This window comes from Setaria viridis, chromosome 9 (genome assembly GCF_005286985.2).
Source record: "Setaria viridis chromosome 9, Setaria_viridis_v4.0, whole genome shotgun sequence".
In the NCBI taxonomy this organism is placed as follows: Eukaryota; Viridiplantae; Streptophyta; class Magnoliopsida; order Poales; family Poaceae; genus Setaria; species Setaria viridis.
In genome coordinates, this window is record NC_048271.2 from 54,324,249 (window position 1) to 54,340,414 (window position 16,166).

Genomic DNA, 16,166 nt, shown 5'->3' on the forward strand with positions numbered 1-16,166 from the left:
CGAGGTGATCACACCTCCATTCTTCTTCTTTCTCTTTCACCCCATGACTTACTCCGTGTTTGATCCACTGCGAGTTGGAAGGACGGCGCCTCGCCTTGCTTCCTCTGCTCTATCTGGCTCTGCCACGCACCGCCGTCGTTGCAAGGTCATCTATCCCCGACTGCTCATTGGCCGCTCGCCCTCCTTCGCTGGTGCCAGAGATGCGACTGTCTTTGCACGCCCGCATGTCGGTAATTCTCCCCCGTCTGCACGAGATTAGGGGCGACGACGTTCCGGGACCTCTTGGGGCTCCCGGAAGGCGTGAAGTCCAAGCATACAGTGCGAGAGGCCAGGTCGGCACGTTATTGTGCAAGTGCTCCTCCTCGAACAGTATTTTGCAATACATAAAATTTAGTACTCAAAGTGTTTTTTTCTATTGCAGATTAATCTTTTACTATAATATTGTAGTGCCATTTTATAACGCATCAATTGTTTTCTTCTAATGGATCGTCATCCTCCAACTGGTGATGTGGAGAATGTACGGGGTTTCATCTTTGGAATTTTTTTTTAAAAAAAGAAATAGAGTTGTCAGCTAGGACTAAGTGCTCAAAAATTCAGTTTAGTGGTCCAAAACTTTTCAGACTCAATTCTCAGTATCGTATTGATACGAGCTTATGGAGATACAAGTCAAGATAATGCGAAACAAAACATCTAAAAATAGCATGAAGCTTTCGCATAACCCTAATGTAGAAGCTTACACGGTGGAATTATTAGGTTGAAGTGCGCTTAGGCTATCAAATTTAAATTTTGCTTTAATAGCATGTTTGATCAAATGACATGATTTTTTGAGAGTAAAATAGCATGATTTTTGTTTATTAAAATTTAAGAAAAGACATCATTGCCATCTTTGCTATAATTATAAATTATGACTCACTAGATTTTTATGAATTAAAATCATTGTTTACTAAGTTTCTTAAAAACACGTGTGTGTCGCACGTGCATTCTCTGCTAGTAAGTTTATTTAAGTTACAACGTATCTCGTCCTGGTTACCTAGGCTAGAACTTGCTTTGTGCCAGTAACCACCGAAGATAGTTGTAACAGCCCAAAATTCAAATAGAATTAAAATCAAGATAAATAAATAAATAAAATTTGTTTTGGCTTTTATTTGGTTCTTCTTATGTTTTATGCATTAAGAACCCTCCTTGAGCATATTTAAAATGACATAAAAAATGGTAATACAAAAAATACATCAACAGCTCCTCACTCATCCATTCTCTCTCTGTCCGCACAACAAACTTCTCTCATTCTCCTTCTATCGGCGGATAAAAAAAAAAATCAGCATCTGACCGAGCTAGAAGACATGACTGTCCTGTTTTTCCTGTCCAACTCACCTGTCTCTCACCTCTTCTCTCTCTGTCGGCAGCCACCACCAACACACAGCTTCTCTCCGCTCTGCTTTTCCCTCTCTACCGAGCAAACCAGCAGGCAGCAACACCCAGCGCTGCATCCCTTCTCACTCTCCTCCTTTTCCTTTGCTGTCCTCTCCAATCGAGCAAGCACCGCAGCCACATCCTCCTCTCAGCTTTAGCAGGCAGCAGCGCCACAACTCTACTCTGTTTCTCCCTAGCAACGCAAGGCGGCGGCAGCACCCTCTCCCCTCAGCTCCACCTCCCTCTCTCCAGCGCCATCCTCCTCACAGCAGCGGGCCAGGCCCAGCGGCGGCCGGCGGCCAGGCGCCCAAGCCTGTGGCAGGGCTCGCGCGGCCCAGCTAGCTGCGGGGCAGGGGCGCCCAGCGCGGCCAGGCCAACGGCTGGCAGCAGCCAGGCTCCGGGCGACCGGGCCAGCGGCCACGAGGCAACGGCGGCGCGGCCAAGCAGCATCGTCGCCAGCGCGCCGATGTCATCCCCGGCGCTGGCGGTGGACCGCGACGTCATCCTTGCCCCGCAAGTGTTAGGCAAAATGCCTCAACGGCCTCCCGAAGCTACTGCCCTACACGTGTTCGACGAAATGCTTGGACGACGACCACGAGGTGAAGCTGAAGCCACGCCGGGAACGACGACGATGCCGCCGGCCGCAAGGACGAGGAACTGAGGTGGAGAAGACGCCGCCGAGCCTGAAGCCGGAGCTGCACGTCTACGGTGACGACGACCCCCCTGGCGCTCCACGCTGACCTCGCCGACGTCCGGAACCGAAAGCCCGCCATCCACAACCACGAGCTCGGACCATCCCTACGCCGTCGATGCCGTCGCCGGGTACCGCGAGCACGGGCCTGCCTGCACCGCACCGAGCCGTCACGGCCACGCCTCGCCACGGCGTCGCTACCCTGTCCTCTCCAAGTCCCACGGTGAGCCAAGTCCCGAGGCCTCCTCCCTTGCCAGCCTGCCTGTGTTGCCGTGCCTTCGAGCTGGCCGTCTCCTGTAGGATGACAACACCACCGCGCCGTTCACGCTCAGCCGTGGCCTCGGGATGCCGCGAGCAGCACTCGCACACGCCCACGGACATGGCGAGACCATGCACCGCGCGGCCGGCCACCCTGATCCGCCGCGGACTCGCGTAGTCGAGTGCCCGCACACTGCCGCAGCCGTGTTGCGGCCGTGGGACACCACGTCGTCACCACGCTAGCAAGCACCAACCGCACAAGCACGAGGCTTGGCCTCTCCACGCTCGGCCACCCGCTACGGCGCACCTGGCCCCGTCATGGCCTTGATGCGTCGCGAGACCGAGCGCACCGAACCGCCGGCCGTATCCATGGCACAGCCAAGTCGGCACGCGCACGGCCACGAGCACTTGCTTGTCACGACCGGCGCCGTGTGCGCACGCACTCGCACTCGGGCACGCGTTCGAGCGTGCAACACAGCAATGGGCTGCCGCAGCTCTGCGCCACGGCCACGAGCTTGCTCGAACGGCCGTGCTCCCAGCCGCCGCACTACGCCACCACAGCCGCTCCCGCCGCTAGTTTCCGCTGCGAGCGCCCAGCCGCGTGCGCAGCGCTTGTGCCGCCTTCGCTCACCTCTCCGCCCAGCTCGAGCCGCCCGCTCCGCCCCGCAGCCTTGTGTCGTTGGCCGTCCCGCGCTCAGCCCACGTGGTGCCGCCAGACCAAGCTGCCCTGCGCACTCGCGTTGCTCTGCTCAGTTTAAAAAGGGCAGTGACATCATGCCGACTTAAGCGTGACATCATTTTCCTGTTGGAAAATAAAAAGAGAAATACATTAAGAATACATGTCATGTCAATGAAATAGAACCTCTTCATATGAGTTTACGACGTAAATAATGACAAAAATGATGGAAAAATCGAAGTTAATATGAATAGTTATGTTTTCTTTTTAATCTCATATCAAAACTTCAAACTTGTATATCTCACTCATATGAACTTCAAATAACTTGATTCTTTCTGCTAAAATTTTCTAAAATCATGCTCTATCATCTCATGGTGTTTATTTAGTTGTTCATTGTTGTTTATTTGGTTCTTTTGCATGTACCTTACATTCGTCCAATTCGAGTAGACGACGAGCCGTTCGATACTTTGCCGGATGCCGAGCAAGGCTCTGATCTAATACTCAAGAACATGAATGATCAGCAACAAGGCAAGCACCCCCTTGATCATCTTTGCTCCTATTTAAATGCCTAAGCTTGTGATTTATATGCATGCGATGATGATTTTATGAGTCCAAATGTCATTCTGTACCGGGTAGACACATCCTACTTTAATGCATATACCTACCTTGTTATTTTAAACCTTTTATACCTTGTTGCCATAAGGTTATGGTTTTTTCGTTCGGTTCGGTGTCATATGCTTAGTTTGCTTAGAGCTAATACGCGGTCACTTAAATAGCATCACTTGGGAGGGATGATTTGAAAGATAAATATGGTTTATATTCGAAAAATAAAAACTCTATGGTAGATGTGGGTGATAATATGGTCTAGAGGTCTTGATGGTATGAGGATAAAGAAAGATGGATGATAAAATGAATGGTGGATATGACTTGGTCCTATATGTGTTTCCGGCGCATTTTAGGGATTCTCACCCGTGTCAAATTAAGGATCGGAAATTGGCATCTTCTAGTCGAAGTGTTACAGTACAACCACATGTGCTTAATGGGTACGGCCTTAGCTTACTAAGTCAGTTGGCCCCAAGGTGATGTTACCGTCTGAGTGCACGAGATGTCGTCGGTGTCGGGGTAGCTAACCCGGGCAGATGTACGAAGGCGCTCCTACAATCTGTTGTGTAGCATTATGTCGAGTCTGACTGATGTAACAGCTTTGTCATGCTCGCTTGCCGACACATCTCGGAAATGTGTCAATTCGCGATGGCATCAAAGTGGAGCATGTCGTGTGGGTAAAGTGTACAAACTTTGCAGAGTTTTAAAAACTATTCGAATAGCCGTACTCATGGTCATGAGCAACTTGGACTAGTCGCCGGTTATAGAGCTATTTTTTGAAAACTTGGTATGGACTTGAATGATATCACATGCACCGGTTCAATCATTTTGGACCGATATAGTTGGTCGAAGGACCTAACGCGGTATGGGAAATGGTGAGTCATGTTTGGTATGGTCAGTCTATTTTAAATATATCAAACTAATTTACAAAATATGTGTAAAATGATGAATTTAATTAAAATGCAGCCTAGTGCTAGTGAACCTGTCAGCCCTCCTTGATTACCTTGCATGTATAATAGGATTTTTCTATACACTCGAAATCTTGTGAGTACAAAATTGTACTCACCCTTGTTGCTTAAATTAAAAATCCAGAGTTCGAAGAAAAGTCACCTCTGTTCAGTTCGCTGCCAAAGGATGCGGGTTTCGCAACGTAGCTTCTTTCTAGGACTAACTCCAGTCAGTTGCCTGTGGGATGGTGAGGCACACTACTGTAGGATGGAAGTCCTATATTTTTGTTTGCTTCTGCTCTAGATTATAATTTAGCTCCGATCAAATCTTAATTTTACTAACAAATTTTGTGTGCAGTTGTGATACCGGTGATGCTGTGTGTACTTGCGGACTGATCATGGGACAAGTACAATAAGCACAACTGGAACTGGGTATTTGCATACCCGGGGTCCTGACAATAGTCATATAGTTCTATTTGAAAGAAATAATGTGTTTTCATTGAATAGATGACAATAGATTTCTTGCCTACAGCTTAAATCTTTTTTTTTCTTAGTTAATTCTTGACTAGTTCTACTGTTAGAATCTCTTTTTTCAGATATTGGGATTATGATCTTATCGGTGGGAGTATCAACATGTTACCGCCTTTTTGTATCTGCGCCATAAACCTCCGCAAGTACTGTACTGCAGTCTTGACTCTTGAGAAACAGTGCGGTACCATATGGTTATGGCAGGCTTGAGCCCCCGAAATGACAAGAGGGACACCTTCCTCAATGGACTTCGTTGTTAATACCACGATAGCAGTTATGGTTTGTTCGTATTTTAGCTTTCAGATCTACATAGTTAGTACTAGCACCCTTCTCTATCTGCCTATCATATGACGTTGATTACTCCATTTTAAGCTAACGAACGTATGCTGGTTACTTCATTTTTAACCTAACGAATGTCATATGTTAAAGGATGGGGGAAATAGTATAATTTAGATTTTAGAGCATGCACGATTAATAAAAGTTAGGGGTTGCGAATCGGTGGTTCTAAAGAATCACCACCACCGACTCTCTTTATTTCAATTTATCAAACTACTTTTTAAAAAATATGCCGTCAATTTGCGCATCTAATTAGTAAAGTGGTATCTATCTTTGATCTAACATAAGAACAAATTTAGCCCAATTAAAGACATGAAATCCTTTTCAAGACTCCAGTCTAGCAGAGCACGAGAATTTCTAGACAAACCCCAAACATAAGACAAATGGTAAAAGATATGAAACAATGTACTCCTGCAAAGAGGGATGAGCAAGTTTGCTCGATTGGTATAGAATCATAGGTGATACGGTTTCTGAGTGTCATCATGCCCGTTTGGGCTCTCCAAACGGGACCGTCACTTTCTTGATAAGACTTCACATGTTCAGAAAAAAAGTTATTTGTAGTTGCTTGCTCCATACCAATCGCAAACCATTTTTGGCTCGCTCATATTATTGCTAGCTTTTTATTATGATTCTATGATGGCTGGCTGGTTCATAGGTTTAAAGATACTGAAGGGACAACTAGGCGTGCCAGTTCTACGCATGCTGCGTAAAAGAAGACGTGGACACCGGCCGGTGACGGTCACAACTATATTCTGGAACACAACTCGGCGACATATTTGTAATGCCAGCACAGCTTGCAGAAGATTATTTCCAGTTCCAGTAAAAGAGAATAAGAGAACAAAGATGGTAGTGGTAGTACACGGCACGTTTATTTTTTTATGGAACGGTCTATCCAAGCTCGCGACTCATCGTTGACCTTTGGTTAGGGGAATGTCAGAGGAACTTGCGCAGGGCAAGAATCCCATCACAATCGAAACATCGAGGAAGCGAAACGAGCTTTGCTCTCCTCTATTTTCTTATACAGCTTCGCAAGCCGCAAACTCGTAACTTCTCAAGGGAAGCGTCGTTTGGCTTCCACCTGCACAAACAGAATATTGAATAATGCAGGAATCTTTTGGTACTTGTACAATGTACATTCTCGATTTTTTTAAGCAGGAATGAAAAAGGTCAATAATGAAGCAAATAAACAAAAGCATTCAATCACACATGACCATGAATTTTCTATTTGTTCAAGGACAGTTCATCGATCTGCCTTGCTTTCCTCTCATCCTTCTTTCGTTTGCAGCACATATTCTCAGTGGTGCTGCTAATCGGCCGCAGCGATTCATTTTGTAACACATGTGGATTACGGTTGACCCGCCATTTTCTTTGATGAGGTACCACCACCTTCGATAGGAACAGCGACATTTTTTTTTACTCGTGCTTAATGCTATTTAATTTTCAGCTATCGCTTTAAAACTAAATCGGGCGGGAAGTCAATTCTTTTTTAGCGTTTTTCCGATGAAATCAATTTGACGCGGTTATACAGTACTAACTCAAAAGCGAAAATTGTGGTTGAGCAGCAAGACATGCACATAGTCGCCAGAAAAATGCACCCAAAAAAAGGGTATTGAAAGAAACTCGAGCATGAAAATTGTAAAGCACGGGATCCGCTTTTATGAAAAGTGCACGTGGTGCCACACCACCAAGAGGCACCAATTTACCTACGCGCACTATATTATTGCACCAAGATATTTTCTAATACCATTTTTTTTGCCAAGTTTCTAATACCGTTAATACCCTGAACCATTTGTCTAACCGTTTGAGAGTTACTACAATCCCACAAACCACTGTGCAACTTGCTAGAAAGTCATTAAAAACTCTAACACACTTACAGATTGTAATTAGTGGATTTGGATGCACATAAAATAGAAAATATCATAGATAGTAAACATTTACAAGATCAACACTAAGGCCCGATTCAACCTTGTAGGTTATATCTTTTGCACAATGACTATGTGCGCTTCTTTCGATAAACAACAGCTGTATCGGCAATAGGGCACCGCCATTGCCTCTCACAGTTGGATTGGCACTTAGACGCGCTATTGTCCACGTGGATATGCCAGGAGGTAAGTCTCTCCGTTTTTCCTTAATGGGGTAATTTTACGGGAGTTTGTTTTTGAGTTGGCCCTCGTTATTCCACCCAGGGCCCCTGATCTCTGCCATGCGGGCCCGCGGGATTGGCCAGCCCTTGCTACTCCACCCCAGGTCCCTGATCGGGCCGCGCAATTGGCCAACCGAATGGAAAGATATTCCCACCGTCACATTCGCCAGTTGGCCCCGTCTCCAAGAAAGAAACATCGCAGCGAAACTTCACCTCCGCTGTCCTCCGCGGCGGGCGGCGGGGCAAGGTCTCTCTGAAAGACGACCCGCGCGAGAGCCCAATCGGAACCCATCTCGACGGCAACCCTACCGGTCGCCCGCTCCCCCTTGCGCCGCGCCGCGCATTCCCACCACGCGTCTCCCAAAATTCGCGGCCGCCTATATAAAACCTGCCCCCACCACTTTGCCATCCGCCCCTCCCCGTTCCTCCTTCCTTTTGGGCTTAGCGGCCATGCCTCCCCTCACGAGCGCCCTGCTCTCCCGCTCCACCACCGGCTCCTCCCCCCGCGTCTCGGCCGCGGCGGCAGCAGCGATCTCCAGGCCCGCCACCCCGTCGTCCTCGGCTCCCCCTTCCCGCCCGACCCCGAGCCCGCGCCCCAGCCCGGCGTCGCCGTTCGCGTCCGGCCTCGCGGGCCGCCTCTTCGGCGGCCACCGCGCAGCCGCCCGGTCCGCATCGTCTGCGGCCGCCGTCTTCGAGCGCCGGTTCGCCTCCGCGGGTACGGACTCCGACGACGTGGATGGGCTAACTGGGTCAAATTATTGCATCTCTCTAATTGAGTCTCTGTCTCGACTTGTGTTTTTTCCCCTCTCCAGCGACAAAAAACTCTTACGATGAAATCCTGACGGGCCTCGGGAAGCCAGGAGGCGGTGAGGAGTTTGGGAAGTACTACAGTCTGCCTGCGCTCTCTGATCCGCGGATTGGTGAGTCCGTTGTGTTGCTCTGGTACTCAATTTTGGCGTGACTTGTTTAATTGGTAGTGGTGATGTGGTTTGATCCTGAGTTTCTGTTGGCGAATTCAAATTTATGAGGTTTGTCTCCTCCGATCTGTCTTCTTCGCTCAGTTTTGCGTAATGTGTTTTCGTGTATGAATTGATGGGTCCAGTACTCCAGTTCGGAAGCCCAGAGTGCCCGATCTGATCTAATGCTGGTTGTGCATGATTCTGTTGGTGAAACATGGAAGCCTTGATGTGCAAATTGTCTGAATGGTGATACCAATATAGCTGTAGAATGTACCACTGTTTGGCTTTTTTAGGTTTTTATTATCTCTCCTTTTATCCTTTTCCCCCCTGAAAGTACTGCTGATCTGACCCATGTATTTGGTTCTTCCTGTCAGATCGGCTCCCCTACTCTATAAGGATTCTTCTCGAGTCGGCAATCAGAAACTGTGATGAGTTCCAGGTCACTGGTAAGGATGTCGAGAAGATCTTGGATTGGGAGAACAGCGCATCAAAGCAAGTTGAAATCCCATTCAAGCCAGCCCGTGTTCTTCTCCAGGTACTGATTTCAACAGTTCCTTTTTTATATATATGTCCAACTTCTGTGCATAGAATAAGTGTGAGCTGGAAATATTCCCGTCAATAGCTTTTGATTACAGGAATCTTGCTATTGGAACTCCACTTTCTTATCCTATCGAGAAAGTGGAGTTCCTTGCCCATTAGCCAATTGTCTGGTGTTTGATTGGTACCATTCGTTGACTTTTTGAGCTGTTTAATGATAGACACCGACATCAGAGCGTTTAGGTGGCAGAATAAAAGCTATCTGCATTGACTGTTCTCATAACAGTGATAAAAACTTAACCATAGCAAGTGCTATATAAAGCTGGACGCATTGCTTATTTTAGTATAATATTTTCAAATAAGGTATATAGCTGATGAATATTTGCTCTGTGTTCTGAACTATTATTAATTGACTGATGACTATCTTTCCCTCCCTACCTCTTGGTTAAATTACAGGATTTTACTGGTGTCCCGGCAGTTGTTGATCTTGCATGCATGAGGGATGCTGTGAGCAAACTTGGCAGCGACCCAAACAAAATTAATCCTCTGGTGAGTTCAGTGTAATGCAATTCATTATCTCTGGTGTTTTTTATGTATCTTATTGCCATTTGTGCATTTCTGCCAACCATACTTCATTATACCATCAACTTGCACGGTATCTATATTTTAAACTCCCATTATGAACATTACCTGTTCTGTTCATTATGTAGTGCTTGTTGTTATTTAAGAAACATTGCCATCGCAACCAACAACAGTTGGTGTCACCTTCTCTAATAGAAAATTGTATACATTATGGTTGCAATACATACCGTATCTAATGCATGTACATCATAGGTCAGTCTTTATTTTTTTAATTGTTTGTCCAAATGTAACTCTGTGATCTTGAAGTTTGATGTTAGGGCCAAGCATATTATTGCTTTATATGGTACTTCAAAGTCTGGCATAAACTTTGCTAGTTGCATTTTTCTTTTGAATTGAATATATTCATCTTTTGAGTCCGGAATCTTGAAAGTAATCATGTGGAGCCTTTTTCCCTTACTGTTAATTTATTTCCTGTAGCTTTTACCTTAACTCAATCCTTTTACCCTCCAGTTAACTTTTGGTCGCTAATGCTGCCTTTTTTCATTCATCTCTATATTGTACAGAATATAGATACTGCAAATTGATGCTGGTGCCATTTTTCTGCTGATATGTAAATATGTATGTTTGCAGGTTCCTGTAGACCTTGTTATTGATCATTCAGTACAAGTCGATGTTGCAAGATCACAAAATGCTGTTCAGGCAAATATGGAGCTTGAGTTCCATCGTAACAAGGAACGGTTTGGATTCTTGAAATGGGGTTCCTCTGCATTCCGTAACATGCTTGTTGTTCCACCTGGGTCTGGAATTGTCCACCAGGTAATTTTGTGATGTCATCATTTTGATATAACTTTTATCCTGGCCAAGTTGGCTTTGTTGATTCGAACTCTTAACCCTCCATTTGACCTTTTCAGGTCAATCTTGAGTACCTGGCCAGGGTTGTGTTCAACAATGGTGGGATCCTTTACCCTGACAGCGTTGTAGGAACTGACTCTCACACAACTATGATTGATGGTCTCGGTGTTGCTGGATGGGGAGTTGGTGGCATAGAGGCAGAAGCTGCAATGCTTGGCCAGGTGAAGTACATTTTGATATCCAAAAACTCTGTTTCAGATACCATTGAACCTTGTTTGAGCCTTGGCAGCGTTATGTACAAGTACATTTTCTCTTTGACTGCCATCTGCTTTGGCAACTTACATATTGAATTTGGCTTCTATCTGCAGCCAATGAGCATGGTCTTGCCAGGTGTTGTTGGTTTCAAGCTATCAGGCAAGCTGAGGAATGGAGTTACAGCAACAGATTTGGTTCTAACAGTAACTCAAATGCTTCGTAAACATGGGGTTGTTGGAAAATTTGTTGAGTTCTACGGTAATCATAATGCCTTTAATTTTAATCGAGGCCTTCCTTTACAACAGCTTCAATGATGGGCTTCTCTAATGTAATATATCTGAAACCTGTAAAACTTCAGGGCAAGGTATGAGTGAATTGTCACTTGCTGATCGGGCCACCATTGCAAACATGTCACCAGAATATGGTGCAACTATGGGTTTCTTCCCAGTTGATGGAAAGACACTGGACTATTTGAGGCTTACCGGCAGAAGTGATGATACAGTAAGCTATTAATGGCAATTGTAATTTTTTGTCTTTATCTGCATTGATGGTAAGACACTAGACTAATTTTTGTTTCATATTTTAGGTGGCCATGGTAGAATCCTATCTGCGTGCTAATAAGATGTTCGTCGACCACAACCAGGTGATTGTTTTTCATTTGTTGAGCACAAGCAGATAGTTTGGCGTATGCTTAGTGCCTTTGTTTTATTGACACATTGTCTCGGATGTAGGTTGAAGCTGAAAGAGTGTATTCTTCTTATCTAGAACTTAACCTTGAAGAGGTTGAACCATGTCTATCAGGACCAAAACGGTAATGTACTTGATTAAAGTGCTATTAATATATCTTTGTACTCATTTGATAATATATTTGTTGTTCCTTTTTGAACAGGCCTCATGATCGAGTGACATTGAAGAACATGAAGTCGGATTGGCATTCTTGCTTAGACAACGATGTAGGGTTTAAGGTAAGGATTTCCTCTATGGATTGCAATAACTATACTTATTTGTGTATGCTCCACCAGCCACTTATTTTATCAATTGATATCTAGTACACTAGAGTTGTTCAATATTTGTCTCATCGCAGTGAATTAGGATACAGGTCCAAACAGTTTTATGCTTGATATTGTTGTGTACTTTGTTTGCCATTCCCCTCATCTTATTCTCACTGCAACCGTATTTCAGGGATTTGCTGTCCCCAAAGAATCACAGAGCAAAGTTGCAGAATTTTCATTCCACGGGGCTCCTGCAAAGATAAAGCATGGTGATGTTGTAATTGCGGCTATAACTAGTTGCACCAACACATCAAATCCTAATGTAATGCTTGGAGCTGCTTTGGTTGCGAAAAAGGCTTGTGAATTAGGCTTGGAGGTTCGGTTCTGAACGACATCTTGCATCTTGCTTTTTAACCCTTTTTTTAACAAAATTATTTCCCTATTTATTACCCTGTCTGACTAGGTTCGCACTGCTTCAAATCAAAAGACCTGTTTGGTTTATACCTTACTGAGTTCCGTGCTAAATATTCTCTGGCTATTGTTCCAAATGATTTTTTTAAACTTTCTATTATGATAATGAAATTAGTTCAATGCTGCATTTCTATGTTTTCTATGAATACCATCATTTAGTTTAACACTGGTTCATGTCAATCAGGTAAAGCCATGGATTAAGACAAGTCTTGCACCTGGTTCTGGTGTTGTGAAGAAGTACTTGGATAAGAGGTAAGTCTTGGTTCCATGAGCTCAAATGCCTACCTTGTACTGCCAGCCTTTGTAATTCTTGCTTTGTTTCCCCTTTGGCAGTGGTCTGCAGAAATACCTTGATCAGCTAGGCTTCCATATTGTTGGCTATGGTTGCACAACCTGCATTGGAAATTCCGGAGATCTTGATGAATCTGTGTCTGCTGCAATTTCTGAGAATGGTGATCCTGACAACATTCGATAGTTAAAAGTGCAAAGTTATGGAATAGAGCATATTGCTTATCTTCCCCCTTTCTTTGTAGATATTGTTGCTGCTGCTGTCTTGTCCGGTAACAGGAATTTTGAAGGACGTGTCCACCCATTAACCAGAGCAAATTACCTTGCTTCTCCTCCACTAGTTGTGGCTTATGCCTTGGCTGGCACGGTAAGTGGGTGGGCCCGCTTCTAGTTTGCAACAAAATGAATAAATAAATGTTTCTTATTCTGTTATGAGTTTCTAGCTATCCTACACATTTTTACAGGAAGTCCATTCTTCACTGATAAACAAAAATACTGTTATAGTACAATTAATCCAATTTATGTAGTTGAAACAAACCATCAGTGGTACTCCCTGTGTTTTATTGCTTCATTTACCGGCTATTATTTTATGCTCACATGATTCGTTGCCATGAAGTTAGTTTCAGTTACTGTGTTCAAACTTCTATGTGATTTTTTGTTGTCTTCTTTTTTTGATGAATTTTTACTTCTGCTTAGGTTAATATTGATTTTGAGAAAGAACCTATCGGCATCTCGAAAGATGGCAAAGAGGTTTACTTCAGGGACATTTGGCCTTCCACAGAAGAGATATCCGAGGTCAGCATGCAGCACAGAAACTTTGATTATATTTCATTGCCTCAACTCACTTTACTTGCGGTATGAAACCTTGTACTTTCATTACATGCTTTTTATGCTTGTCATTTTAATTGCTAGGTTGTCAAGACCAGTGTGCTCCCTGACATGTTCAAGAGCACATATGAGGCGATCACAAAAGGAAATCCTATGTGGAATGAGCTATCAGTGTCAGCAAGCACTCTCTACCCATGGGATCCATCATCTACGTACATCCATGAGCCTCCTTATTTCAAGGATATGACAATGACCCCTCCTGGCCCTCGACCCGTGAAGGATGCATATTGCCTTCTGAACTTTGGTGACAGTATCACAACTGATCACATCTCCCCTGCTGGAAGCATTCACCCAGATAGCCCAGCTGCAAAATATCTGAAGGAGCGTGGTGTTGAAAGGAAGGACTTCAACTCGTATGGTAGTCGACGTGGAAATGATGAGATCATGGCCAGGGGAACTTTTGCCAACATTCGCCTTGTGAACAAGTTCCTGAAGGGTGAGGTTGGACCAAAAACAATCCACATTCCATCTGGGGAGAAGCTTGCTGTTTTTGATGCTGCTATGGTAATATAATTCTAATCAATACCATGTAGTTCAGTGATACATGATATGTGGCACCAGCGTTCATTATTTATATTGATCCATTCTTTTTTGTTTACTGGCACAGAAATACAAGAATGAAGGGCATGACACTATAATCCTGGCTGGCGCCGAGTATGGTAGTGGAAGCTCTCGGGATTGGGCTGCAAAGGGCCCAATGCTTCAGGTAAGTAGTTTCCACTATTTTCTTCAACTATGCTGTTAACAAACCTAACTGTGTCACTTATGGTGACATATGTTCACTTGATGGCTGCAGGGAGTCAAGGCTGTGATAGCAAAGAGCTTTGAGAGGATCCATCGTAGCAATCTTGCTGGCATGGGAATCATCCCTCTTTGCTTCAAGGCAGGGGAGGATGCAGACACCCTTGGGTTAACTGGCCATGAGCGCTACACGATCCACCTTCCAACCAATGTGAGTGAAATCAAGCCTGGACAAGATGTTACCGTGACAACTGATACTGGGAAGTCTTTCACTTGCACACTCAGATTTGACACTGAGGTACGATTTTTCTCCTGTGCGTTACTTGCTGACGCTGATTAAATAAACTGGTATGCTGATGTTGTATTTTTTATTAACGATTCAACGTTCAGGTGGAACTTGCTTACTACGACCACGGAGGTATTCTACCATATGTCACCAGAAAGATTGCGGAACAGTAGGTTGTACCATTGAGATGATTGCGATGAGGCGAATCGTGATTGATGTAAACGGTTTGTTTAGCACACCCCATTTTTGAGTACTTCTAATAATCTCTGGGCGCGGAGAGCTTTCTGTTAGAAATTTTGTGAGCTATTGGCCTCCAGCAAGAATTGGAGTGCTTGATGATGCTATGCGATCTTAACCTTTCTTGAGACGTGTCAATAATATTCCAACACCTGCAGCCACTGAATACATTGGGCAGATGATTACCCATTATGTAAATGATACTTCACTCATTGAAAGTTAAATGCTGATGCAGTTCGAAACTGTTAGCTTATTGTTATTGGTTACTTTTTGAGAGACCTGTGTTATGATTCCTTTAACCAGTGCATGATGAATCCATTTGGATTTTATAGATGCTATTTCCTGCCTATAAGCTACTCTTATTAGTAGAACTAGGAGGGGCGTGGCCCGGCCCCTCTCTTTTTTGTTTTCTTCAAAAATAAGAACTTCTGTATGATTTCTGCGTAACTTTGTTTTCCTTTTTGCAATTATAATCCACATCTGGTGTTTTGGGTGCTTCTGGTTTCCGTCAAAAACTCTGCGCATGTAAACAACAGGGCTTCCGCCATTAAACATTGAGCCTTTTACGAGCATTCGATAGGAATACCAGTTATATCTTGGGAGGTACATTTTTTTGGTATCTCTTGAAGGACAGTAAAAAGGCTAAAAAAAGGGCTAAAAGAAAGAATAAAAGAGAATAAAAAACGAAACAAACCCAACATATGACTTTCTCCAGTAGTCCAGCACCTGTAAGGCAGTAATTTAAAGCTATGTTTGCTTCTTGTCCAGTAGGTGCCATTCGTGCTTTGGACTTGATCTCCCTCTATTGCGGTACAATACCCTCTACTCCATATTTGTGTTGTCAAGCCTGAAAGAATTGCTAGTCTTATGCACTAGTCGTCGAAACAGCCTCTGTTCACGATCCTGCTTGCCGTCCCGCTGCTGCTCCTGTATGCCCTCTAGTGCCGTGGCTGCCGTAGCGAAAGCCATCGACGTCTGGAGCTGCCCGACGTGCTGGTCTGCCCCTAGAGCGTCGCGTTCGATGGCCACGGTCGCAAAAGAGTGTCATTTTAGTTCAGTCATAAGTTAAATTATCTTATATTTGATCAAATTTATTAAAAATATATCAATACTTTTGATGTCTAATAAGTTTTATTAGATTCGTTATGAAATATATTTTCATAGCGTACTAAATCTTATAAATATTAATACTTTTTATTATAAATTTGATTAAATTTAAAATAGTTTGACTTAAGACAAACCTAAAACGGACAATCTTTGCGGGATGGAGAGACTCTTTGCGGGATAGAGAGAGTACGTCAGCATCTCGGATGACTGCATGTTCAAGTAGGGTGGTGAGCGTTCTCTGAACTTACCCCAGTCGCCAGGGAAAGTTCGTGCGGCCGGCCGCTGGGCCTACGGTTTATGCGGGTGGGGTCGAGCGGTGGAGACTGGAGAGGACGAGAGGCAACTGTGGTGGTCACGAAGGCTGATGGCGAGCCATTCC

At 44.5% G+C, this 16,166-nt stretch overlaps 1 protein-coding gene and 1 long non-coding RNA gene across 2 annotated transcripts; both read left to right on the top strand.

Moving 5' to 3' along the window:
- The first annotated feature begins 1,305 nt into the window (after window positions 1–1,305).
- Window positions 1,306–5,403, top strand: LOC117839203 (uncharacterized). Its single transcript, XR_004636807.2, has 2 exons — window positions 1,306–2,324; window positions 3,483–5,403. It is a non-coding gene; the product is annotated as an uncharacterized lncRNA (long non-coding RNA).
- Window positions 5,404–8,007: 2,604 nt separating this feature from the next.
- Window positions 8,008–14,933, top strand: LOC117838259 (putative aconitate hydratase, cytoplasmic). Its single transcript, XM_034718213.2, has 20 exons — window positions 8,008–8,307; window positions 8,405–8,512; window positions 8,926–9,086; window positions 9,545–9,637; window positions 10,301–10,486; window positions 10,582–10,743; window positions 10,891–11,035; window positions 11,136–11,278; window positions 11,364–11,420; window positions 11,509–11,588; window positions 11,667–11,742; window positions 11,960–12,145; window positions 12,425–12,492; window positions 12,574–12,692; window positions 12,774–12,895; window positions 13,225–13,323; window positions 13,441–13,920; window positions 14,024–14,122; window positions 14,213–14,455; window positions 14,548–14,933. Exons 1-20 carry the CDS (start codon window positions 8,043–8,045, stop codon window positions 14,614–14,616), a joined length of 2,961 nt encoding a protein of 986 aa, XP_034574104.1. The 5' UTR covers window positions 8,008–8,042; the 3' UTR covers window positions 14,617–14,933.
- Window positions 14,934–16,166: the final 1,233 nt, after the last annotated feature.

Bases quoted from the DNA above. Each gene is read 5' to 3' on its own strand.
- LOC117838259 (XM_034718213.2), top strand. From the start codon at position 8,043: ATGCCTCCCCTCACGAGCGCCCTGCTCTCCCGCTCCACCACCGGCTCC. The intron at 10,487-10,581 runs GTAATTTTGTGA...TGACCTTTTCAG, and splicing joins GGTCTGGAATTGTCCACCAG to GTCAATCTTGAGTACCTGGC. The intron at 10,744-10,890 runs GTGAAGTACATT...TTCTATCTGCAG, and splicing joins AAGCTGCAATGCTTGGCCAG to CCAATGAGCATGGTCTTGCC.